Below are 25,517 nucleotides of genomic sequence, written 5' to 3'. Positions count from 1 at the left end.
AACTGAAGCCATGGTTGACCACGTGTTCTTAGTCACTTCATTTAGTCTGAGAGAACAAACTGCTGAGGGAATATACAAGATTTCTGGAAAACTTCTCCAGCTGATGGTGCACTTGTACACAGCTTGTACTGTGTTGTGATTCTAATGAACATGCATGAGACTAATGGCACAGTGATCATTATGAGAGCCTTGTAGACGTGTGTTAATGATGTGTGTCATAAGGTGGATGTTTAACAAGCATTGGCATAGCCAATAGGTCTCGCCTTTGGGACCTTATAAGTGTTTAGCCATGCAACAGTTAATGTTGTTGCACCAAGGATATTGTGCTGGATAACTAAACACTTATAAGGTCCCAAAGGCGAGACCTATTGGCTATGTCAATGCTTGTTTTCATAGCGCCAACTTAGCTCGAGGGCTTTAGAGCAATTTCCAATCGGACCGGAGTATGTATCTTTTCCCCCCTTGTAGGCACGGGAGATTGAGTGGTTTGCCGTAAATCTCAGGATGTTGCCTGTTCCATGGCAGGCAGCTCTAGGCGCTAGACCACCACCCCCTCCAGATAGGATGGAAACGAAGAAGGAGAAAAGAGAAGAGATAGAGACCGCCGAGGGAGTGATGAAATCCATGACAGGCACTCAGTAATTTAGGATAGCGAGAAAGAGCGAACGTGCTAGAGACAGTCCGTCAACGCAATCTAACTTACATGCATTTCTACCTAAGCTATATAAGGCATGTGGGTCAAGGGAGATAAAAGGTACAGATTGGCATTATGTTTCATTAGTATGAAAATCAGCATTCAGGTCATCGCCTTCCCTTTCTAGGTGCCCGTATTGCTCTATTTCACGTTCAGGTACAAATGACAAGTGGACAGCGACACCTGTCAGTTGTAATTCACCCAAAACCATTCAAGAAGCCTTTAAAGTATGCATTTGCAAAGATTTGAAAGAGTTGGAATGTACTCTAATTGCACGCACTGTAGAGGATACAATGACAGAAGAGGCCGCTGTTTAAAACGGAATTAATCAATATTAGCATATGGACTGATAAATCATTAGTAATTTAATGTCAAGGCAGAGGAAATAACGAATAAATCTTGCAATTCAAGCATGTTTTGTACTTAAAGTTTGGGAAACAATACCTGCAGTGACGAGATGGGAGTCGGAACAAAGGACAGTGCAAAGACAGCACACAACACACATTGAGTCATTGTTTTCTTTTGTAAACCTATTTTCAAAATTGAAGAAAAGATGGCATTCATTGAGTTTCCATCATCATTACATGATTGTCAGTACCATGCAAACTAGACAAACAAGCTGTGCTTTGGAACCCATAGAGTCATGCCTACTGGCACGCCTGACATAGACTCGAGGGGTGCAAATGCACACACAGGCACTGCTGTTGCACGGGTCCCCCATTGAGTCGTTTGCATGTGAAAATACCCTGGTTCTAGATTTTGATTGTCTGTTCTGTGCTTTACTTTTTGGAAAGTGAAGCAACATCAAGTTACCAAGTACCATGATGAGTCAAACTTGGCAAATTTAGGTCAAGATGTACTAAGCATTTTTACAGTCACAAACTCTCCGATTTGGCATTAATAACAGTAGAAATTATTTTTCAGGTGTGCTAATCTCACTTAAGGCATCAGCAAAGTTTTTCTGACTCATAAAATGGGATTGCGAATGGATACAAACTCAGTATGTAAGGGGTGTGTTGCAGAGTTCTCTTCCAATACTGAATTAGCATGCTATATATCAAAGTTTGGAGACTGAAACTCATTAAAAGAGAAGAGATAGAGACCGCCGAGGGAGTGATGAAATCAATGACAGGCACTCAGTAAGTTAGGATAGCGAGAAAGAGCGAACGTGATAGAGACAGCCAGATAGATGTTCCAACAGACACAGCGCTAGGGAGTGAAAGACGCTAGGAGGAAACTAGGGCAGAGCGCGGGTAGAGACAGCGTTTGATGTATGGAGATGAAAACAAATGAACTATGTCAAGAGAGCAGGGAAAGAAAGAGACAGCGAGCAATGTCAAGAGAAGTGACAACACCGAGATAGAGACAACGAGAGGTGTCAAGAAAGCGTTCAGAAGATAGACGAAGACAGACAAGTGTGACAAAGCGGCTGGCAGACTGTGGTGACAAATGAGAGACACAGGGAAGAGTAACAAAGAGAGAAGCATGCCCTAGGAATAAACAGAGCCGACGAGCAACAGAGGGCACGAGGAGGGGAAAGGGCGAAGGAGGCAAAGAGACAAGATGCAAACCAGATCTTTAAGCCAGTGAGACGACATCAAACAGACGTCAGTATTGATGTGAATTGCTTTAGTATTTCCATAGCGCACTGTTACTCAGGAGCCGGTTGTCTTGGCGCTATCTTGACTAGACTGTAAGTGTAATAGGGATTTAGTTGAAAAGAAGCAGAGAAAAGAAACGGTTTAAGCGGTTTCCTGAAAAATAATATTTGTGTATGTGTATAGCGCTTCACAGCCGTTTCTAAGCACTGTGGTTAGTATTGCCTAGTTTTGGCTGCATTCAGTTTGCTGACCTCCGAGGGCTGTGTAACCTGGCATCTACAGCTCTGATATAAAAAGGCTGACGTAAATCAGGACATAGGCATAAAGTAACAAATGCTGCCGTGGAGTGGGGACTCGCTTATATTAATTCAGCCAGAGTGGCTTGAGGCGAACAACATTCGTTAGTAAGTGGGACAAGAAGGGCTGGGCGAGAAGGGAGGGGGGAATGCCAGCAACAGAGGAGCCCGCGAAAGTGAAAGTGATTACGATCGCTACGGAGGAAAGACACATGGCGCTGCGCGCGTGCACGTTCACGTGCACTGTAGCTTTAGGTCACGGCAGCACTTTGTAAAGCCCACATATAAAATGTCTCTTCGAGCCTTTGGCTCGCTAGACCTAAAAATGGCACTTTCTGCAGTGGAACACCAAAGTGTTCCAGCACCTCCTTAATGACCAAGGATCAAAAAGATGCCTTTTATGGTCCCAACATTGACGATCCTGAGTTTTTCATACACATTGGTCAAAATTGCAATCTCTGGGTAACTTCACGTTACTCTGGGTTGGAGATTTCAATACAATCATGGAAGAATACATGGACACAGTGGGCACCTCCCGCAGCCATCATCCCCAAGCAACAGCCACGTGCTGAGCCCTTGCACAAGATTCTAGAGGACACCTGGAGACAATTACACCCCACCATAAAAGAGGGCACCTGTGTGGCAACACAACATGGGGCCTGGTCCAGATTGGAATTCTGGCTGACATCTCGCGATATACATACCGGGACGTCGGCAGTCACACACCTACCACGCACACTCTCTCACCACGCACCAGTCAAGATTGCGTTGCAGTACCCTAGACCTTCCCTCGCTCCTTCACCTGGCTCTTTCCAACAGCAGCATTGCTAGATGCTGCATTCAGGGCCGAAATTAGAAAGACTATACTCCAATATTTTGAATTTAACGCACCTTCAGTAAAATCGCCCATAACGCAATAGAAGACTTTTACGGTGGCGATTAGGTGCATATGCATTGCCAATCAATCTGGGGTACACCCACCGACCGCCCTACTAGATACAATGATGGCATTGTATGCTCCGCTATACTCCTCCACAACACAGCTCACAGAGCCGGAGCTATCAGAATATTTAGATACACTTCAATTGCTCTGGCTGGACCGTGTACACTGTGCCCACCTAGATGAACCATTCACCATTGGACAGATTATCTAGGTAATACAAAGTTAGCCAGGGGGCAAGGTTCCAGGGCTAGTCTGGCTCACCTCTTCCTTCTACAAAGTGTATGCTACTATACTCTCCCCTCACCTCCTGGCTGTATAACAAGAGTCAGGGTCCGGGGCTTTACCGCCCTCAATGCCGGAAGCTGCCATATAACATTGTTGAAACTAGGAAAATCTCCTACTGTATGTGACTCCAATCACCTGCTGTGACTGGTACACACTGACCATAAAATATTCGCCAAACTGCTGGTGAATAGGCTACAGCTGTTACTCCCACTAACTGTATGACCTGACCAGTCCGGATTCATTCCTGGTCGCTCTACATCACATAACCTGCATACCATATTTTCCCTAACGCATCACCTCACTCCTCATGTCCCAGCAGTGCCTGCTATGTTAGAGGCCACAAAGGCATTCAACTCCCTGGAGTGGAGATTCCTCTTCACACTCCTAGCCCGGCTGGGACTCAGTCCCACCATCATATGACAAATACGACTACTATATACTTCTCCAACTCCCCGAGTCCGGGTGAACAAGCTGATTTAGGACCCTATCTTTATCTTCTGTAGTACTTGCCAAGGATGACCTCTGTCGCCCCTCCTATTTTCCATCGCAATGGAACCCTTAGCTGCCCGCCTGCGTCAGCGTCGTGCTCATAGGGGTATAGGATTCTATGTCCGGGCCGGAGGCTCCGATTATGCTTCCCATTTATTTGCATTTATTATACAGCAGCCAATAAAAACACTTTTTATTTTATTCGTAAACTACAAGTCCCATGAGCACTAGGTGCCCCATAACCATAGAGAGTACCCTATATAAGGTCTCACAGAGGTAACCACTTCCTCTTTCTTTGCTGCTCCGCAGCCAGTTAAGTGCTTTTCCCTTACTACTCCTTGATGCTGTAGTGTATGGGTTTAATCTTAAAATGGATTATTGATGAATAATGCTTAGAGAACTGCTTATAATACTGCATGTATTGTCCTGTATTGTTTTTTTCCATGGTCATTGTTAGAAGGGAACGCGCGCTTCTTAGCGCACGTTGATGAGTGCATGCCTGTAATTAATTGTTCTACTTTATTATAAACCGATTGTGGCTGTAGCATCAGTAGTGGTGGCTAAGCTTTGAACAAGCATAATCGGTCCTGACATAGAATTACAAATTTGCGAGCAAGTCGTGACAAGAATTTTCAATTCTATTAAGGACACAGAGGCGAGGATTATCCCACTCAGGATTATGTATTAAACTGAATAATATGTCAGGAATTTACAGTGTTCACTTATTTCCCACCCTGATTTTGAAGGATTAAATGTTTGACGATAATTCCGAGAGTGACCGTTATTATGGGATTTCTCTTTGTTTTCAGATACGAATGGCAAGTGAGGAGCTCTTCCTCCTTTTACAATGGTTCGTTGGAGTCTTCTTCCTCCTTTGAGGTGTTGCGGTTGTTCGCTGATCTCAAGACACGGAGTTGCTCCCAGAGAACGGAAGTTTCCCTGTTGGGCTTCAAGATGTTTGGTTATCGTAATGGATTGTCTGGTCATGGACAGTGTTCGAGATTGAATGGTTATCTCAAAGAAGTTGGATTTAACGGTTTTCAAAAAGACTCGCGCAAAGAAAGAGGAAGTGGTTACCTCTGTGAGACCTTATATAGGGTACTCTCTATGGTTATGGGGCACCTAGTGCTCATGGGATTTGTAGTTTACGAATAAAACAGTGTTTTTATTAGCTGCTGTGTAATAAGTGCAAAGAAATGAGAAGCATAATCCTCTCCTCCGTGTCCTTAATAGAATTGAAAATTCTTGTCACGACTTGTTTGCAAATTTGTAATTCACCACTAGGGTGGTGATAGTTTCCATGTACGTGGACGATGTTAAACTCTATGTTCGCGGCCCTGTGGTGAATCTTGCTCCAGTAACGCGGGAGCTGTTGGGCTTCGGGGGTCTGTCAGGAATTAAAATTAACTGGGATAAATACTCCTTATTCCCGCTCATTGAAGGCTAACACAAATTTGACACAGAATATCTGATAGAATGGGCGGATGGCCTGGTGTGCTTCCTGGGCATTTGGATCAGTAGGGATACGCAGAAGCTATGGAACGCAAATTATGGCAGGGTGATGAATTAGATGGAGGAGGAACTACACATCTGGACTAAACTGCCCCTAATGCTTAGTGGGCGAATCGAAATCACAAAAATGATAATACTGCCCAAGCTGCTGTACCTTTTCACTAACATCTCTATGCCGCTCTCCCTACACTTCTTCAGGCGTCTCAAATCTACTATGATCAGTCTGGTATGGGCGGGCAAACAACTAAGAGTGTCCTGGTTTCTTCTCACCCTCCTGCTGGTGCAGGGCGTAATGGGTGCCCCAGACCTCACACTTAATGCATATGGCGCACAAGCCCAATTTCTGCACTTCTGGTTATACCAAACACCATTCCAACCCCATTTTGCACTTGAGAAGGATCGGGATGTTCCTTACCCATTAGCCACTGCCCTTTATTATGACTATCAGAACCCCAGATGGGAGATTGACACGGGCGTGGGAGTGGTTGCGGAAAAGGGCAAACCTTACCCTGTTAAATGCATCGTCAACCGTGCTAGCAAACCATCCCCAAACCCCACCCCACCCCCCCCTGCTATTAGACAAAGGTGCGGCTGGGTGAGCGTGCAAAATCCGCATCAAAACGTTCTCTGACCTATACCTAAGTAGCCAATTCCCCCTCCCGATTGCAAGTTGTGAAGTCTCCCCAAATAACGTTCCTGGAAATACTTTTCTATTATCAGCTGTATGCTGCTCACTTCACAACACATTCTCGTTCGCGCCCCAGCCCTAGCTGCTCTAGAGAATATACTTCTCTTCTGCCTGAAAGATAATAACATGCATTTATGCCACTGCTCAGCCCACCTCCCCGGTGACCACTCAGATATCCCTAGAGGCCTGGGCCACTGAACTGAACCTCCTCTTCAGAAGCGCAATGGTCGTTTTGCTCCGACCAACTTGAACAACTTTCCCCGAGCTATTGCCTGCGATTAATACATTTAAAATTCTTACATTGTGTATATCACACCCCGGTGCAGCTATATCGGATGATGCGTGCTGGAGTTGTAGGGCACGTAAGGCCACATTCCTGCAGATAGCCTGGACGTGCCCTCAAATTGCTAGATTCTTTGCACAGGTGTTTCAGCATATTGCGGACATAACGGATCAAGAGCTAGATCGCTCCCCGCTAGTGATCCCTATTAGGTTATGTAAAAGACGCCCCACCCGCTAATCGGCGACTAATTGCCATGTTGCTCCTACTAGCTAAGCGCCAAGTGGCTATACATTGGTGCAGGCGGCCAGGCATTTAAACTTGGTTGCGAGAAGTCACATACTGCCAAGAAAAGTTGTCCAATTTCTGGGAACTCATGCCGATTGGGTCCCGGCCAAAGGACATATGGGTCCTATTTACCTCCTGGCTCTGCCAGCAAATCCCCGGCCCCCCAGTGCAGACACCTTCATAAGGATATCCGCATTGCAAATAGGCTCCCCTTATCTCACAAAATAGAACTGCTGCTCTCTGTCTTTTGGGCTGTGGTTGGCTTACCATAGGGTCACTGAACATTTCTTAGTAAAACTCATTCTCCGTTGCGTGTGTGAGCGGAGGGAAGAGCAATACCAACTGGCTGAAATGACACGGCAGACAATATGTAAGAAATTTATTTTAATGCAGGTGTGCAACATGACCTTGTATTTCACTCAAATAAGTTATCAAATGCTGCACTTTTACTTTGTATCTCAGCAAGTATTTGTATGCCATTTGTTCGTTGTGGTGTATATATGTGCAAAAGCTCATTATAAAACAAGCATTGAAAATGCAACAGGTCTCGCCTTTGATTAAGTTAAAGCCATTTGCTTTGCTAATGGTATTGTATAGCAAAGCAAATGGCTTTAACCTAATAAAAGGCGAGACCTATTGCATTTTCGATGCAATGCATTTTGCAACGATCTAGCCATTTTTATATTTAAAAAAAAAAAAAAAATAGTAATTCACAGCAACAATGTCATCATCTCCGTTAATAAAGTGCCTCAAAACGCTTGGTTTGTGCCTGGAGGAGCCTGCATAGGTCCATTAACATTTACTGCTGCCTCACATCTCCCTGGCTTGCCACATCTGAAGCACTCTTGACTGTCCATCATGCTCTTCGCTGCCCAACTCTTATACTGTCGTCGCTCTGATACAGACTATTTTACCCGCTTATGTTATAGGCGCCTTGATGAATTCGCCAGAACTGTCAATTTAAAAACTAACGCTGAACCCACTGCACCTTCCATGTACCTGGCGTCCGCTTAGAGGAAAAAAATGTAGGTGTGTCATGTATTTCCCAATCCCAAAACATACTTCAGATTTTCCCGCCCGTTACTCCCCACTGCCCCTCCCGGAGAGCCTGGGCTGCACCACGTCCTGTCTAGCAGCGCTGTCAAAAAAATAAACAACATGCGGTGAGCACGTGCCAATTCTACACACAGCGAAAAGAAACACCCCCTTTGTGCATGTAGGTTACCGCATGTTCCCCCTAAAACACAGCTCTTGCGTTTGAGTGTTACTAGCATGCAAGGACCTGAAGCACGCTTGTCAACATTTGGAAACACCCAATGGCAAGAATGTTCTGTAGAAAAGGAGGGTGGATGCCACCTGGTCTTGAGTGAGCCATGGTTAAGCAGGAAGTTAAAAAAATACGTTTTCAAGCATTAACGCTGTAGTTAAAAAAAGAAAGCTGTCAAGCAGCGCTTCAAGTGGGGTTGGCACACAGACAACTAGTAGACACCAAGTTTTTCCCACCCTGGAGGCAAATTAAGTCTTGGCATTTAATGTGAGTCCCACACCCTGGAGCAGTCGATGTGAGTCTCACACTTGCAGCAGTCACTCTTTTGCATTCATGAGTCTCACACCTAGGCTTGGAGTCAAGCCAGTGTCTTATGGGACCACTGAGTTTAATGAATGTTTTTGGACAGCAACCACACATTTTCGGCTAAAACTAACTTCTGAGTCAATATTCAACAGCGCACCCCTTACCCTCCGTCTAAGAACTGATCTCTTACAACATGACTGTGCAGGCGAAATACCTACCGAACGCAAACAATACTTTCCAATTGTCACCAGTGTCCCAATAAAGAAGCACAGTAATTTATAGGGCCAGTGCCCTGCAGCCTTACCTGACGGCTGTGCCCCTAGGTGATGCTGGGGAGGGTATTGCAGATGCTGCTGTTGGTGGTGCTGCTGTTGATGTTGGTGCTGGTAGTGGTGGGAGCTCCCTGCCCCCTCTAGGCTGCCCCCAGTTGGTAGTGGGCACCCCAGGGTGCTGCTGAACACCTTGCTGTAGACTGAGCAGGAAACCGGGGCGGGACCGGGAGCGGGTCCTTGGGGGCTCCATGAGGGGGAAGAGGAAGGGCGGCGAGGACCCTGGCGAGAAGGAGTGGAAATAGGACCCCGAGGGGGGCGAGAAAGACGCGCCGTCCTGCTGCGGCGGTAGAGGGAACTCAGGCGACTGCAGCCCGGGCTCCCTGCTCGCGGCCTGCCCGTGCTCCGGCCGGGGCGGCGGGGTGTGCTCCAGCCCGCCGGACCCCGGGGATCCCCTGGACTGCTGCTTGGGGGACTCCCTGCGGCTCGGGAGGAGCCCCGGGGCGCAGCCTGGAGTAGAGGCGTGGCTCGGGGGACTGCACGGAGTCGGCGATCGGCATCTCCCTGCCGCCGGAGGAGTGGGTAGGGCCGGGCACGGAGGCAGTTCCCGGGATCCGCTCTCGGCGCCTCCTTTGTGCGGGCGTCCCTGATCCTCCTCCGGCCCCAGCAGCGGCGCAGCATAAATTAGCAGCCGGGCGGGGAGCTCCCAGCCGCCGCCTCCTCCCCCACTTCCGCACCAGCCCCGCTGTCTTCTCCTCCTAACCCAGGGCAGGCTCTGCGCGGGCAGCGAGGGGGCAGCAGCGGCTGTCCATCAAGCCCTGCTCCGCGCCAACCCCAAACTTTACCCCTGCCCAGGCTCGCTGCTCCACTGTGCTCGGCGTTTATGTTCTCACAAACTTAAAATCCCAGCGTTTGGAGACGTGGAGTTGTGGGAGCCTGGGCAGGGAAAAAATGCACAGAAAAGGAAGGTTGTAAAACCCGATCTTTCATTAGAGGGTCTCTATTGTGTGTGCTAATTACAACAACGGCCTGAGTGCTGTACAGCGGCGGGCTGAGACTCTGAGTGACGAGAGCTCACAGTGGCCAAAGAGTGTTCAGCAGTGCTTGCCTGAGCTTCTGATGGAAGTTGAATAAACAAGTGATCTGTCCCTCTGATGACCCGCCCTCCCTCCCGCAGAGGCGCCTGCAGAGCCCCCACTGCTCCCCAGTCCGCTTTCACTTTCGTCCTTTACGAAAGCTTTCTTGTCTTTATGGGGCCATATGTTTGAAACACATTGCCCCATTAAGATAAGAAAAGCTTTTACCACAAACGTAAAGGAACCGAGCCAGTCCAACTGGGACGGCTCTAAAAGAGAAAAGTGTACGTCACTAGACGCTCTTTTCCAATGGCTGGCCACCGTTTAGCATAAACGGTGACGCCAGCCAATGGAAAAGAGGGGCGGGGCTTAAAGCCCACTAGAGAAATCTCCTCTAAATCATTAAATCTCGCCAGCAAGACTGCGCATGTCTGCTCAGCCTACGCTAAGCCGAGACCTAAAAAAAGGATAGAAAAGATTAGAAAAGCTCTTATAAGATCTTCTGGCTCTGCCTAGTTGTCCCAACGCTCCGTAGCTCCGTCTTTCTCTTGGCCAGGAAATGTAGACAAATTTTGAACGTAGCAGCTACCATGTTTCTCTTGGGTGCTCAATTTCTCACCAGTGATTCAACGGTGTAATTCGGCAACATAGATATGGTGTGTCTTGCCCTCTCCCACTATTCTCTGCCACCCACACCATATCCACTCCAGCATTCTCATTCTACCTGTTTATTATCATGTTCCGTTTTTCTCGCATTTGTCAGATTCTCTTCCACATCAAAGCCAACACTGCACCCTTCAAAGTGATCTTTCTATTTACCGTGCCCAGAGAATCTTCTGCTTGCCATTGCCATTCCAAGATCTTGCCACAGGAAGTAAGGTCCTAGACAGTTTTGTATTCGGAAAGATAAGAAAAAGGTTCTGTAATACCAAACAAAGTTCAGCAGGGGCAGCAGCAGTTCTCACTTTAACTCGAGCACATTAAAAGTACGCTCAGAAAGCAGTTATTTAAGCCTACCTCTTAGACAGGACTGTTATAGCACAAGCAGTAGAAAGGTAAGTGTGGGGCAAAAGGGCTGGTGTGTTTCTGTTGGAAAGTGGGGTATTAGTAGTGGCAAATGTATATCTGCCACTGACGATAAGGCCACTAACACAATAAAGGGCTCAGTACAGGTCTTAAAAACATATTCCCATGCTCAATGCTTTGTAGCTTGGCTGGGAGCAGGCAGGCTTAACTTCAGAGGCATGTATGTAAAGGATTTAAAAATACCAATTAAGTAAAGAATTTGGACGCAACTCGCCTTTTCTACGTACGGACTTAGAAACTTTTACTGAACTTTTTCTTGCGGGGTCCCTCGATGCTCTTCACCAGGGTTCACCAGCTTGGGTTTCAGCTTACTCCCGGCCATACTCTGGAAGTTTGACCTCCAGAGCTTTTCAGCAGTACAAACCTGGACGGCAGGCCAGCTTGTGGTTGAGGGTCGCCGGCTTGGCTGGCCAAGTCGAGTCTGTCCAGTAATGGAGCTTTTTTCCAAAATTGCTCCATTGCTCTCAGACTCCTGTAACTTCTTCCTGAAGTTCCCTAAAGGGCCCCAACGTGTCCAAAACGTACTCCAAGTGTCTGAAAGACCCAAGATGGTCCGTGAAAGTTTGTGACTTCAGTTCACACAATCCATTTGTACAAAACCTTTATAAATCCAATGGTGGTACTCTAGGCTGAGGACTCTTGGTGGTGATGTTCCAGGTGAGTTCTGTTAACCTGTAGCTTGCAGGGAGTCCACTCTTTAGTATTTTTAAAGCAAGGTAGGTCCATAGGGCTGTAGTTCAGATTGTACAGCAGGCGCAATCTTCAGAGTGCAGGGCCTGGTTGGTGCCATTCAAACTCCTCAGCATGGACCCTTCTTGTCTCATAAGTTTGAAGCAGCCGATCTGAGAGGGTCTGCCCCTCTCAGATACGTATTCCAAGTTCTCTGGGTTAAGTAGGAGGGCACTCCTGTCCAATGAGGTGCAGGGCAACACCCCAGGGTATGACCACATCCTCTAAAGTGTGGTACTATTTTCTCCCAGAGAGCACCATTTCTTCAAAATTCACCATGGCTGATTTTCCAGCAGGGAGAGAAAAGCTGGCTAAACACACCCCCAGGATGGTTAATCTCCATAGTCTCTCCACCTTGCACCTGCTCATTCCTTCCTTAATCCTAGCATCTGTTTGAGTTCAAAGAGGAGATGTGTAAATGAAACTGGTGTCTTCTGCCTGTCTCCAACTTCCATTGAAGGATATTGTTTAGGCCCCCTCCCCCTGCTCTGGCATTCCTATGTAGCAGAACCCTGCCTTCCATGAAGAGCTGGCTAACCCCAGGGGGTATTTATCACCTCCTCAAAGGAGCCTTGCTAATCCACTTAACTCAGACCAATCGGGACAGATCACTGGAAGGCTGAATTTTGGCTTACAGACAAGTCTTAGAACGTCTTGTCTGTACACTTTAGGAGAAATTCAACAATACCATATTGCTGGATTTATCAATATCATTCAAGGAAGTCTTTGAATTGCATTTCTGTGATTCTCCCTGGGGGAATTATTAGTTGTTAAATTCTTGCCATGTTTCCTATGTGGCAGGGGATTTGCAATGGGAAAAATGACGTGGGCCATTTTTCCACCTCCAGGGCTTATAAAATATCATTTATAAGGGCCCTGCCCATATCTACTGGACCCCACATCCCTAGGATACACAGGGGAGACTTTAGGGGTTCCGAATATGTATAAGCATTGCAGATCCTCACTCCAGTGTTCTTGGTACAAAAGTCGATTTTGGGAAACACTTTACAACAATGTGGGGCTTGAATGGTACAATTTCACTGAACCCAGGAGATCTAAAAATCATTTTATGAGCGTCCTCCTTATAAATACCTGATTTCCCCCCCCACCATCCCATGGACACCTAGGGGAGACACTGGGGGTACCTATAAAACTTTGTAGTTTATCAATTTTTAAGGGCCCTAAACACCAAAGTAGAGTTTGGGTCCCCCAGGCTCCACAATCACCCGCTGCAAGTTTTTAAAATGAGCATTGGCAATGGCTGTAGGTCTTGTTTTAAAAGAATATTGTATCGTAATATGAAGTATTACAAGTAGTTATAATGGGAATGAATATGTATTTGTGTAGAAGCAAAAAACATAGAATAATTTTGGTGTAGGTTAAATGGTCGGGTGAAAGTTGCACTGTCAAACCAAACTTGCAAATCCATGTAGCTTAATGACTGGCATCCTCCAATCTATGCTTCCGCTAGAGAAAAACACAATAACTTATCTAGTTATCTAAGGCAATTTAATAGCATGTGTGTGTGCCCTTGAAAGTTCGACCTCAGGCAGCAGGGTAAATAAACCAAATGATCACAGCAGTGTGGAGAGCAAGCACTTTTTTTGTGAATGCACACAACTTCTGCACAATCAAAACATGCACTCCTGGCTCTGAGCGGATCCCCAAAGCCCCTCTCCTGGTGTCCTCACAGAATTGTGTGACTACAGCCGCGCTGTCATGCCAGCCCATAATGACCACCAGCTGGGCATCACAAATAGCTTTGGGGCTTTCAGTGACTTTTAGGTGACCCTCATTTTGCATAAGCCAGCCTCCATTAACTCTTTATGGCCCTCATAGATTTTTGGCAAGTCATATGAGATTCTAAGCAAGGACATTGCCATTTATTAATGAGTCCACAGCAACACTCACACATCTTCTGCCAGTTCTGAGATGTCACCGGGGACCTATAATCGACCATCAGAAACCTTATGGCCCTCTAGATCGACTGACTGTCAATCATACTCTCATTAAGCCATAAGAGACCCTATTTTCCCACCTTTCTACAATTCCCCCAAAGTCCCTTTCCATCCCAGACTGCCATCATCTCTCAAGCCCAATGATTGTCCAAGGGACGTGGATTAACTGTGGTGCCAGGCCATACTTCACTCATCTGCAATTCTTATGGTAAATATATAAAACCTTTGTTTCAAGCAAAGTCCATCCAATAAGCTCTGCTCACAGGAATGAGGCAGCCGTCTTTGCAGTAACATTTATCACATAGGGTACATGCACATACTCCTATATGTACCTATTTTCTATTAGCATGCAATTAATGGAGTCGTAGTTTAGTAGCGGTGTCGACGTTGCTTCTGCATAGCACGGTGCACGTGTTACAGGTTCAAATGATGAATTAATTAATGAAAGATACTTGTGAAGCACTCAGCTACTCCTTGAAGTATCCAGGCGCTGAACAAACAACGGCAAAATTGGAGATCCTGCACATTTGTTTTTATGCCTATATATATATATATATCTTTAATAGCCCTTGCCCACTCTAGACCCTAAAAATACTCTCTCCACCCAAAAACCCAAATCCACCCTAAAATTATTCATACCCACCCTAAACCCTAAAAATTCCCTTGTAACCCTAAAAGCCATACCCACCATAAACCCAAAAGTACTCTCACCACCCCAAAAAACATGCCCACCTTAGACCCTAACACTCCGGCCACCCAAAACCCCATACCCACCCTGAACCCTAAAATGTCCTTGCCACTCAACAACCCATACCCACCCTAAACATCCCCTTGCCAACCAAAAATCCCAACCCACCCTGAAAATTCCCCTGCCACCCAAATACCCATACTTACCCATACTCTTAATAATACCCTTGCCACCTAAATATCCACCTTAAACTCTAAATTACCCTTGCCACAGATGAACCCATACTCACCGTAAACCCTATAATTGCGATTCTCCTATTAACATGACCAGAGAATCTGGATTTCATTAAAGACACAGAGGCTAACATTATGCTTACACTTTTAATGCGTCACCAAGCAGCAGCCGCATACATCACAAAGAAAGTGTTCTAGAACATTAACAATAATAAAAGGCATGAGCCCACAGCATTCAGCCTCTTTTAAATCGCGAAAAAACAGGATAAGTTCGTTAAAATCCTTTGAACTTTAGGGAATGAAGAGAACATCTTGATAAAACGTAGGACGTCATCGAAGGAAGGATACCGAAGATGAAGAAGAAGGAAGTTTGAGTCCAAAATTCATTAGGGAACATCTGCAAAAGAGAGAGTCATGTGAGTAAAAAATTGATAAAGTCAAAGCAATCAAAGAAATAGTGCAAGTATAACAAGAGCAAAGACTGATGTCAAACAGCAATGTATAAATAGCATGAAAAAGATATCAAAACAACAATATCTTTAAAATTTGAATAATAAACATTAGACTAATTTCTATAGAAGCATAACAACCTCCAGTGGGAAAGAGGAGGGAGGGATAATGTTAGCCTCCGTGTCTTTAATGAAATCCAGATTCTCTGGTCATGTTAATAGGAGAATCGCAATTTCATTACAAGACCGGAGGCTACCATTATGCTTGTTGGTAGCTTTGTAATACTACGTCAGACACATGCGGAATAGGTTTACAATAATGATGAGCGAAAGTTCGAGCATTAGACCAATCAGCAGCCTTGAGGATATCGTCCAACTTACCTCCGGACCAGAAAGACTTACTGGCCATTGCACCTCTGATAGAGTGGGGTTTGAAGATAATTAAGGTCAATACCTGCTAGTTTCATAACAATTTTAACCCATCTGGAAATAGAACTGGAAGAGATAGGATTGTGGGGTTTGACAAAGCAGATAAGTAATTGCGTTGCAGTAGGAGGACAAAGGGAATTCATTCTCGAATCATATTCTTTCATACAGTTAACCACACAGAGTTTAGGGTAGGCATCAAAACGAGGGTAAAAAATGGAATTAGACATGGTCTTGGTTCTTCTGAAGAGATCAAAGTTTACTCCGAACATGTTATAAGATCTATTAGATATCTCAAGAGCTTTGACATCAGAGACTCTACGACATGAAATTAGGCAAAGTAAGGTAGCACGTTTAATGGAAAGGTTCTTATTGCTAAGGAACGTATTAATAGGCCAATTTGAAAAAAGGTCAAGGATTAGATTGACATCCCAGAGGGATTGATATCTGGGTCTAGGAGGTCTTCTGAGTCTGATGCTTTTGAGAACCCTGCAGACAATTGCGTTTTTACCAATTGTCTTACCATTGACGAGGGAATGACCAGCGGAGATGGCAGACCTATAACAATTGATAGATCTATAACTAAGGCCTCTTTCGAATTGTTACACCAGAAAATTGATTATGTCAACGATAGGTGCTTGAACGGAATCCAGGTTCCTTTCCAAGCACCAACGAACCCAGGATTTCCAAATGTTGTTGTATCGGTAGTGTGTGCCGGGTGCCCAAGATTCGCCAAAGAGAGTTGAAGCTGTTGACGAAAGGCCTGAGAGATCATTGGATCTCCTGACACTCTCCAGGCAAGAAGGTTCAGTTTCCCTGATTGAACCATGGGGTGAAGATGACCGTCTATGTCTGTAAGAAGGTCCCCAAGGAAGGGAATTAGGAATGGGAGGTCGTAGCTCATCTCTAGGGCAGTTGGGAACCAAGCTTGAGAGGACCAGAAGGGAGTGATTAACACGATTGAGCATCGATGGAGTCTGACTTTCTGAAGGACTCTTTGAATCATGGAAAAGGGGGGAAAGGCGTAGTTGTTTCTGCCTTGCCAAGGTTGTAGGAAGGCATTCACTGCCAGAGCACCCGGGTCTGGCATCCAACTGTAATAGTTCACGATTTGGTAGGTTAGTCTGCTGGCAAAGAGATCTAATTCCAGAGGTGCCCAGAAGTTGTTGAGGGAATTGAAGACGGAAACGTTGAGTTTCCAGTCGCTGAAGTCTAGGAGAAATCTTGAGTTCCAATCTGCGGATGCATTGGATTTGCCTGGGAGGTATTCGGCTCTTAGAGAGATTTTGTGTTCCAAGCAGAACATCCAAAGTTTCTTGGCAAGATTGGAGAGGTCGGCAGATTTGGTTCCACCTAGCCGATTTATGTAGGCGACGGCGGAGATATTGTCCATTTTTAGGATGATAGATCTGCCCTGAATGAATTGTTTGAAACTCATCAAGGCGTAAAGACCTGCTGTCAATTCCAGGAAATTTATATGATGTGAGGATTCTTCCAGAGACCAAATTCCACCAGTGTTCTGGCCTTGGAAGCATGCTCCCCAGCCATGAAGGCTGGCGTCTGATTCTAAAATGAATTCTGGAGTTGAACCAAATATTGCTTTCCCATTCCATGCTTCTAGGTTGTCTAACCACCAGGTCAGTTCTACCGTGGCTTCCTGGTCTAGCGAGATAAGGTCTCCGTACCAGAGGCCCGATTGAAGGGCTCTTGCTTTTACTCTCTGAAGTGCACGATAATTTAGAGGGCCTGGAAAGATGGCTTGTATCGAGGAGGAAAGGAGACCTAGTAATCTGGCTAGTTCCCTTAGGGGAAATTTTTGAAGTTTCAGGATATGTGTTATTTCTTTTTTTATTTTTGATATCTTCTTTGGAGGAAGAAGAAGTAGACATTTTGTGGTATCCACGGAAAAACCAAGGAACTCTAAGTTTTTGGAAGGTAGAAGGATGGATTTTTCTCTGTTTATGATAAACCCCAGGTTTTCTAAGAGGTCCATCACAGTTTCTTGGAGAATTTGACAGTGGTCCTGAGAAAGGATGAGAATATCGTCTAGGTAGAGTATCATGCAAATACCTTTTTCTCTTAGGGATGAAGCGATCGATCTCATTACCTTGGTGATGCACCAGGGGGCTGAAGAGAGACCGAAGGGGAGGGCTTTGAATTGGAAGAGATGGTTTTTCCAAAGGAATTGAAGGAAGGGTTGGTGAGCTTTGGCCATGGGAATCGTTAAGTAGGCGTTCGGTCTAATTTTACAAGCCAGTCTTCTTTTAGAAGTAAGTCCCTCAGGAGGTGAATTCCTTCCATTTTGAAGTGTCTGTAGACTAGGAATTTGTTGAGGGCTCTTAGATTTATGACGGGTCTCCACCCTTTGTCTTTCTTTTTGACAAGGAATAAGGTGCTTATGAATTTTAGCATTTCTAGCGGGACTTCTACTATTGCGCCCTTCTGAAGCATGGAGGAGATCTCCTCCTCTATAATCTTTTCCTGATCTAGGGAAAGAGGCATTTCTTTTGGGAAAGAAGATTGGTAAGGAGTTTGGGTAAAGTCTATCATGAATCCCCTCACGGTATTTAAAACCCATGGGTCTTGTGTTATTAACTTCCAGTTGTTGTAAAAGAGTTTGAGTCTCCCACCTACCTTGGGGAATAGGGTGTGAGGAGAAGAGGTAGAAATTGTACTCACTTTGGTTATTGTTGTCGATAGATGGTCCACGGGATCTGAAGCTTCTTGAGCAAAATCCTCTTCCTCTTTGCGGAAAGAATTGGGGAGTTTTTGAGTTGAAGAAACCCGTTCCGCCATATCCTCTTCCTCTAGGATAGGGCCTTCTGTTGAATCGGCCGGAAGACTGGCCCCGTCTACCGGCCCTTCCGAAAAGGTTATTAGAGTTAAAAACTCTCTTCATATTCTGATGGGCTTTATCTAGGGCTGTGAACGTAGAGACATATTTCCCTAGAGACGTAATCAGGTCTTCGCCGAAGAGTAAGCCTTTAGGGTTGACGGATGGCTCCTTGTCTACTAGATCGCTGAGCTTTGGGCTAATTTTGGTGAGGACCACTCTTCTCCTCTCCGAATTTAGGCTGGCATTTGCGTTGCCTAAAAGAACGAGGGCTCTCTGACTAAGACCTCTAATGAGTTGTGTGTCGAGAGGAGTGCCATTAATATGGCTTTCTTCCGAGATATCGATGATTCTTGCAAGTGGGCCCAGGATGTCAAGGACCCTATCTTGGCAGCCTTTTAGAGATCTCTCCATACCTTTTCTAGGGTCTCTTCCCTGTTTAAAGAGGTACTTAATGAGTTCTGGGTCGAGATTTGGGGTTTGAGAGGCTTTATCTCCAATGGAAGGTCAGCAACATTCCGCTCTTAGTAGGTTTCGAGCGTCCCTGTCAAGCGGGTTTCTTAGCCATTTATTAATGAATTTACCCACGTGATCGTGAGGGATCCATTCTGAGCTCCTCGGATGTTTGATGTTGAGAGGAGAAAACATCTCTTGACCTAGAGGGTCTAGGATGGTATCTTTAGAGGAGTGAGTGAGGTCATCATCTAGAGAGCTGAACTCAAGATTATCATGGTCTAGGTCTAGGACATATTCGTCGGGTGAATCAGAGGCATCATCGAAATAAAGATCATCATCATCATTATTCTTAACGAGGTTATCGTTTTGAGCACTTTGATATTTTGTGCCGCGGGGGACACCTTGATATTTTTTGCCGCTGAGGACACCTTTATGCGTTGTGCCGCTGGGGACACCTTTATATGTTGTGCCGCTAGGGACACCCAGGGAAAAGGAGGTATGATGACCTCTTGCAAAAGTAGAGGTACTAGGACCTTCCGTGCTCTTCGGGAAAAACTCTTATGTTTTTACATTTTTTGGATCTTTTTCCCTTTGTAACAGTGAGATCTTCGTAAGTATGTTGGTCTGGGGGGTTGGTGTCTTCGTCAGATAGAAAGGGTCTTTTAGAAGTAATAACCTTAGACAGGGTTTCCAACATACAGGATCTCATTTCCTCGTGGATGATGTCTTTAAAGGTCTCATTGTTAAGATTGGGGGTAGGAGCGCTAGCCTCTGCTTCGTCTGAGTCAAAATCAGACAAGATAAGGGGTGAAAGGGGTAGATTATATATATATATATATATATATATATATATATATATATATATATATATATATCTCCAAAAACACACGTTTCCCAAGGTAACGTGAAGCGCACTCGAGCTCGTAATTCAAAATTAAATATTTATTTCATTCTCCTTAGAAAGCTGACACACGCGTTCCGGCACCCTGGCCTTCGTCAGTGTCAGTTAGTGCATTACAATGGCCACATATAAATAATCACTATCTTCATTGGACAGGACAAAAGGTGAGCAAAACCAACAAAGGACTAGTCAACTCGATCACAATGAATCAATCGTTATGTGTCGGCCATTTTAACCTAGTCAATTGTCAGAAAATAACGACAAAATTAGAAGGGTAATTCATCAAACCATAACATACGTGTGGGTACATAAAGCAATCTTGAACCCTTGAAACATATTTGACATATAGAAATGGATATGCACAAATTACACAAATGCCTTAGAGGATAAATGAAAATCAGTTCATTCCTTTACATAAATTTACATGATTGATCATACCAAACTAATTGAAAATATTGATCCCTCATAAGGCAAGTGAAAATTTAACCGAATAGAGCCCTCCAATGGGCTGATGTCTCATAATAGATGCAAAATATATACAAATTGTATGTGCAAGTACCCCACTTGTTGCTTGTTCAACCTGACTATTGATATTCTGTGGGATTAGACTTTGAATTAACCAATAAAGGACCACAGTTCTTCTTCCATATTGAGACCCCCCGGAGTGCGTGTCTGGAGTTCAACAATAAAGCGTGCCTCCAGTTGCCGCAATTCTTTGACCCTGTCCCCACCCCTTTCAGTGACGGGGACGTGGTCAAGGCAGAAATAACTTAGTTTGTCACTGCGAGATTCATGTTTTTCGGCAAAATGCCTGGCCACCGGGTAGTTAGTGTCCCGGTTGGTGATTGCCCGTGTGTGTTCCAACACACGTTTCTTCGCAGGATGGATGGTGCTTCCAACGTATTGGAGACCACATGGGCAAATCAAACAATAAACAACAAAATTCGTGTTGCAATTCATGAACCTGTTGATGGTGCACATTTCTTTTCTACCGGGGACCCTGTATTCTTTAACCTTTTTGCTATTTTTACAAGCTTTACATGCAAGGCATGGGTAAAAGCCAGACACAGTTTTTTTCGGGATACTGTCAAAGAAATGGCTACGCACTAGTAGATCTTTTAGTGATTTGCTTTTGCGGTAGGTGACCTCAGGTTGCTCAGGGATAGTTTTACCAATGACAGTATCAGTTTGAAGAATTTTCCAGTTCTTTTCTACAAGTCCCCTAATGGTTCTGGCTTGTGTAGAAAAGCCCAAAATGAGTCGGGGACTTACAATATCTTCCGGTGTGGCAGCCTTCTTAGGCTCTTTTGAGCCCAAAAGAGACTGTCTCTCAATCGCCTGCACTTTTAAGGCAGTGTCATTGAGGAGATCACTGGTGTATCCTCTTGATCTGAATCTACTCAACGACTCACTAGCTGCCTGGGTATAGTCATCGGGGAGCGTGCAGTTCCTTTTCAACCGCAGCAGCTCCCCGTAGGGAATACTCCGTATTAATGACTGAGGGTGTTGACTTTTATAATGCAGAACTGTATTCCCTGCAGTGGGCTTACGATAAAGCTTGGTACAAATTTTGCCATCTGCCACAAAGACTGAAAGGTCTAGAAATGGTACCTCGGTTTTACTCATATAACTTGTAAATTGAAGATTGAGGGTATTGTTATTCAAGATATCTACATACTCTCTTGCCTCTTCAGGTGTACCTTTCCACACGATGAATAGGTCATCGATGTAGCGTGCCCATAGGGCAATTTTCTCGACCCATATCTCGTTATGGTCTGCCCAGGCCACGTGCTTCTCCCACCAGCCCACGAACAAGTTCGCGTAGCTGGGGGCGAAGCACGTGCCCATCGCAGTACCCTGAGTTTGCAGGTATAGCTGACCACCAAAAAGAAAGATATTGTTACATAAACAGAATTCAGCAAATTCCAGTAGCATGTTATTGTGCATCTGGAACTTCAATGGTCTGGTTTTCAGAAAATAACGGAGTGCTCTCAGTCCATCATTATGTGCAATACAGGTATAGAGACTGGTTATGTCCATGGTTATTAATACAAAGTCTGGTTCCCACTGTATCTCTTGTATGCGCTTAATGAAATCAGTTGTGTCCTGGATGAAAGAGCTTAAATCAGCTACAAGGGGAAAAAGAAAATGATCTACGTAAATAGATGCCTTCTCCAACAAGCTCTCTTTGCTGGAGACTATAGGGCGCCCTGGTGGCTTTAGGGGGTCCTTGTGGATTTTCGGTAAATGATAGAAGGTTGGTAGTACAGGACTGTCCACTTTAATGAACTGGAATTCATCCTCCTCCAAAATACCACAGTTTTTCCATTTTTCAAGCAGATCATAGAATAGTGTCACGCTGGTATTATACCTTTCTCTGTTGATTGTTGCGTAGCTGGTTATGTCACCCAATAATCTTAATGCTTCCTCTTTGTAAGACTCTCTGGACATCACCACCACATTGCCGCCTTTATCAGACTGTTTGATAATGATGTCTGCATCTTCTTTGAGGGTCTTAACTGCTGCCCAATGAGCTTTTGATAAATTGTAGAAGTTATAACTTTTTGATTGCCATGCATTGTCGTGTGACCTTAGTTTGTTGAGATCTCTTACCACGGAATCATGGAAACAATCGATGGCATCAAAGGGCATTTTAGGAATGAACTTGGATTTCTTCTTGAATTTGCTTTTCCCGCTGGTTTGGTTGATATTTGGAAGAGGATTCACCTCTCCTTCCGGCTGCGTTGATGCCGCACCTTGTTGCAACCCATGCACATATATTTTTGTTTTTTTTTAAATTTATGTATTAATTATATATTAGAATCTCATTTTTCTCTCACTCCTCTTTTTTTCTTTTTTTTTTTTTGGTATTAACTATATATTAAAAACTAACTTTCCTCTCACTCCTCTTTTTTTTTTTTTTTTTTTTTGGGTAAAGGCAAGGGTTAATAAATAAGTATACTAGAGTAAACTGGATAAGGTAAAATATTCCTGTTCTGTCCAGAAAAAAAACTTTTTTAGGCAAGATAAGGAAAGCACGAACTGATCAGCAGATTAACGGTCCTTCTCCGGTGATCGTAATGCGCTCGAGCGCGATCACCAGAGGTTATTACTACATTGGTTGTCATGGAGCCATGACGAGTGAGGTGCAGGGGGAGGATTCGAGAAATGTACCCTGGCAACGCGACGACGTTAGCGTCGCGTTGCCAAGGTTCATTCCTCCGTACCTAGTGCGACGAAGAACGGTAAAATTGCCCAAAAACACAACGGAGTTGCGGGGGAATATCGGAAAAAGAGCGCTCAACAGAACAACGGATCGAGATGTGGACGTAAACCACCTCCGTAAATTGGAGGTGAGGGGGCAGAAACGAAGGGAAAGGGATGGGGGGCGAGTCCCAAAAGACTGAGTGGATGTGTGGAAAAAACGTCCAAGGGGCGTAAAGGTGGAATATAAGGGAACCGATAGCCCAGTATAAGAGAATATAGCGGAAAATGTAGTAAGATACAATCAGATGCTATATAATACAATCAAATGCTATATAATATGATATGTACAACAATTATGCTATGTACTAACAGTTATAACACATGAATAACAGCCAAACAAGTTTGTAAATATCAAAAGAATACAGCATAGACAAGTTAGATAAGAAATGTAAAGGAGAACTTATCTGCCTGGAGCCGCATTTAAAAGAGGCTGAATGCTGTGGGCTCATGCCTTTTATTATTGTTAATGTTCTAGAACACTTTCTTTGTGATGTATGTGGCTGCTGCTTGGTGACGCATTAAAAGTGTAAGCATAATGGTAGCCTCCGGTCTTGTAATGAAATTACCCTTGCCACCCAAAAACCTATATCCACCCTAAACCATAAAATGATCATTGCAACCCAAAACCCTCACCTACCCCTAAACTCTCAATAATCCCCTTGCAATGGTATGGGTGGTAAAGATATATCCATGGTGAAAAAAGGTGTGTGGTTAAGACAGGCTTGGTAAAGGCATTTGTGTTGGAAAGGCCGCTTTGTAAAGGTAATGCGTGGTAACAACCGCATTGTTATTTCCCATCTGACAGATACTTAGGGCCTATTCCATAGAAAGCCCAATGTACAAGCACCAAGGTGAAACAGAATTCTTTGTTTGACCAGCAGAACAGTCAGTGCAAGGGTATAAGATGATGGCAAACAGACGCATATCCAGGCATTCTACCTGCAGCTGCCATACCAGTCTTTATCACGACTAAGATTAAGGACTTTGGCCTAGTTCAGTGTGGATGTAATAAGGACATGGGCAACTTTTTCAGAATGCATTTTTATAAAGAACTGGAGCATTTCAAAACAGGAGCCCACTACTGCTGCCACTTGCAACATGAAGGAGAGCTATTTCTCTTCCAAATTCTATGGCATTGTGGTTGGCGGTAGCAAGGTATCAGGCCAACAGTTCTCTCCCTACCTGGACTGGAAAGTTCCAAATAACAGAATTTCAGTCTTCCCTGGATTGCATTTGAGACAGCTAATACAAATCCAATTCAGTACTAATCTTAAACTGGACTTAAAATAAGTCAGTATCACTGATTCTTTCCCCTTTTCAAATGACAGAAGCAGCCTTGTGTCGTCTGCATAAGATACTGTCTTCAAACCAAAGTACCTCATCAGGGATAGGGGAGAGCCAAAGGGCCTATGAAAAAGGCAGCGCCCCTGGTGAAGATCCATGGATGCCAAAGCTTGAGGGTCCACCCACACAGCTTGGCCTCTGTTTGTCAGGAAGGTCTGGATCCCTGCGAGAGTCAGTCCTCCAGTCCAGATGTCATAAGACGCTGTTGAAGAACAGGGTGTGAGATGGTATCATACGCCACCTAGGTATCTAATAATACCAAGGCTGTGTTACTCTCTTGATCTAATTATCATTTAATGTAATCAGACACCTCCACCACCGTCCTCTCCGTGCTGTATCGGAGGCGAAAGCCCGATTTAACTAGCATTCCAAAATTCCAGTTGGGTAGTGCAGAAGCTTCATGCTGTTGTTGCACAGATCATTATTTAACCTGCATGTCACTAGTTATGAGCTTGGGAAATCATTGAGTGGATTATGCACCTACTTCAAATGTATTCGTATGACCTGTGTGGCATACGTTCAGCTCCTTGTAGTGAAAATCAAACTTTTATTCTTCCAGACACTGATAAATTAGATGCTACTGGCTAACATTATTGTCAAATCTAAATAAGTTCAATTTGTATTTGTGTGTAAATGTTAATGTTTCTCTATACATGCACACCTCCTTTAATTCATGATATTTAACATACTTTAAACTAGCCTGTTTTGAAAACATGCTTTTATACCTAGGTTGACCTCTTCGCCAACTTGTGAAGTGACAGTTCAGAATGTATGTTTGTTTCCCTGGTTAACCTGAGTTTCCAGGTGTACTGCCTTTGACTTCTGATGCGTACACCAAGATATTTATGAACTGCATTTAAATAGCGTGCGAAGTGTCGGTCTTTTCCCAATTCTCATCTCCATTTTACAACATGAAGCAGAGACTGTAATGCCCCTGTAAGATCTGCAGCACAATGTTTTTTGCTTTAGGTCTCGCCCCCATAATGTGTACCCTGTAACAAGGGATCTTTGGTTATTGTTTTGAGGGTTACCCAGTGCTGAATAGTTAAATGATGCAACTTGCTCATCTGGTGCATGAGTTAAAACCCCTGTACTAACGTGTGTATGCAGGATTTTGTGACCAGTAATGGTAAGAAGTGTAACTTTAATTCTG

The 25,517-nt window shown here is 44.5% G+C and overlaps 1 protein-coding gene across 6 annotated transcripts in view; it reads left to right on the top strand.

Moving 5' to 3' along the window:
- SNUPN (snurportin 1) overlaps positions 1-25,517 on the top strand; it is a 190,550-nt gene that overhangs the window by 24,115 nt on the left and 140,918 nt on the right. Inside the window, exon 2 of one of the 6 annotated variants that reach the window (XM_085643850.1) lies at positions 5,118-5,158. The exons of 2 other annotated variants lie outside the window; for them this stretch is intronic. Coding sequence is in view for 2 of the 4 variants with exons in the window: in XM_085643852.1 (XP_085499978.1) it covers positions 5,263-5,389 (127 nt within the window). In the remaining 2 variants the exon portion in view is untranslated. 3 more of the 6 variants (XM_085643852.1, XM_085643848.1, XM_085643851.1) reach the window with 3 other exon arrangements.

The sequence above is a fragment of the Triturus cristatus genome, chromosome 3_1, assembly GCF_964204655.1.
Source record: "Triturus cristatus chromosome 3_1, aTriCri1.1, whole genome shotgun sequence".
Lineage (NCBI taxonomy): Eukaryota > Metazoa > Chordata > Amphibia > Caudata > Salamandridae > Triturus > Triturus cristatus.
The sequence above is the reverse complement of the archived record's forward strand: the minus strand, read 5'-3'. Positions and strand labels throughout refer to the sequence as shown.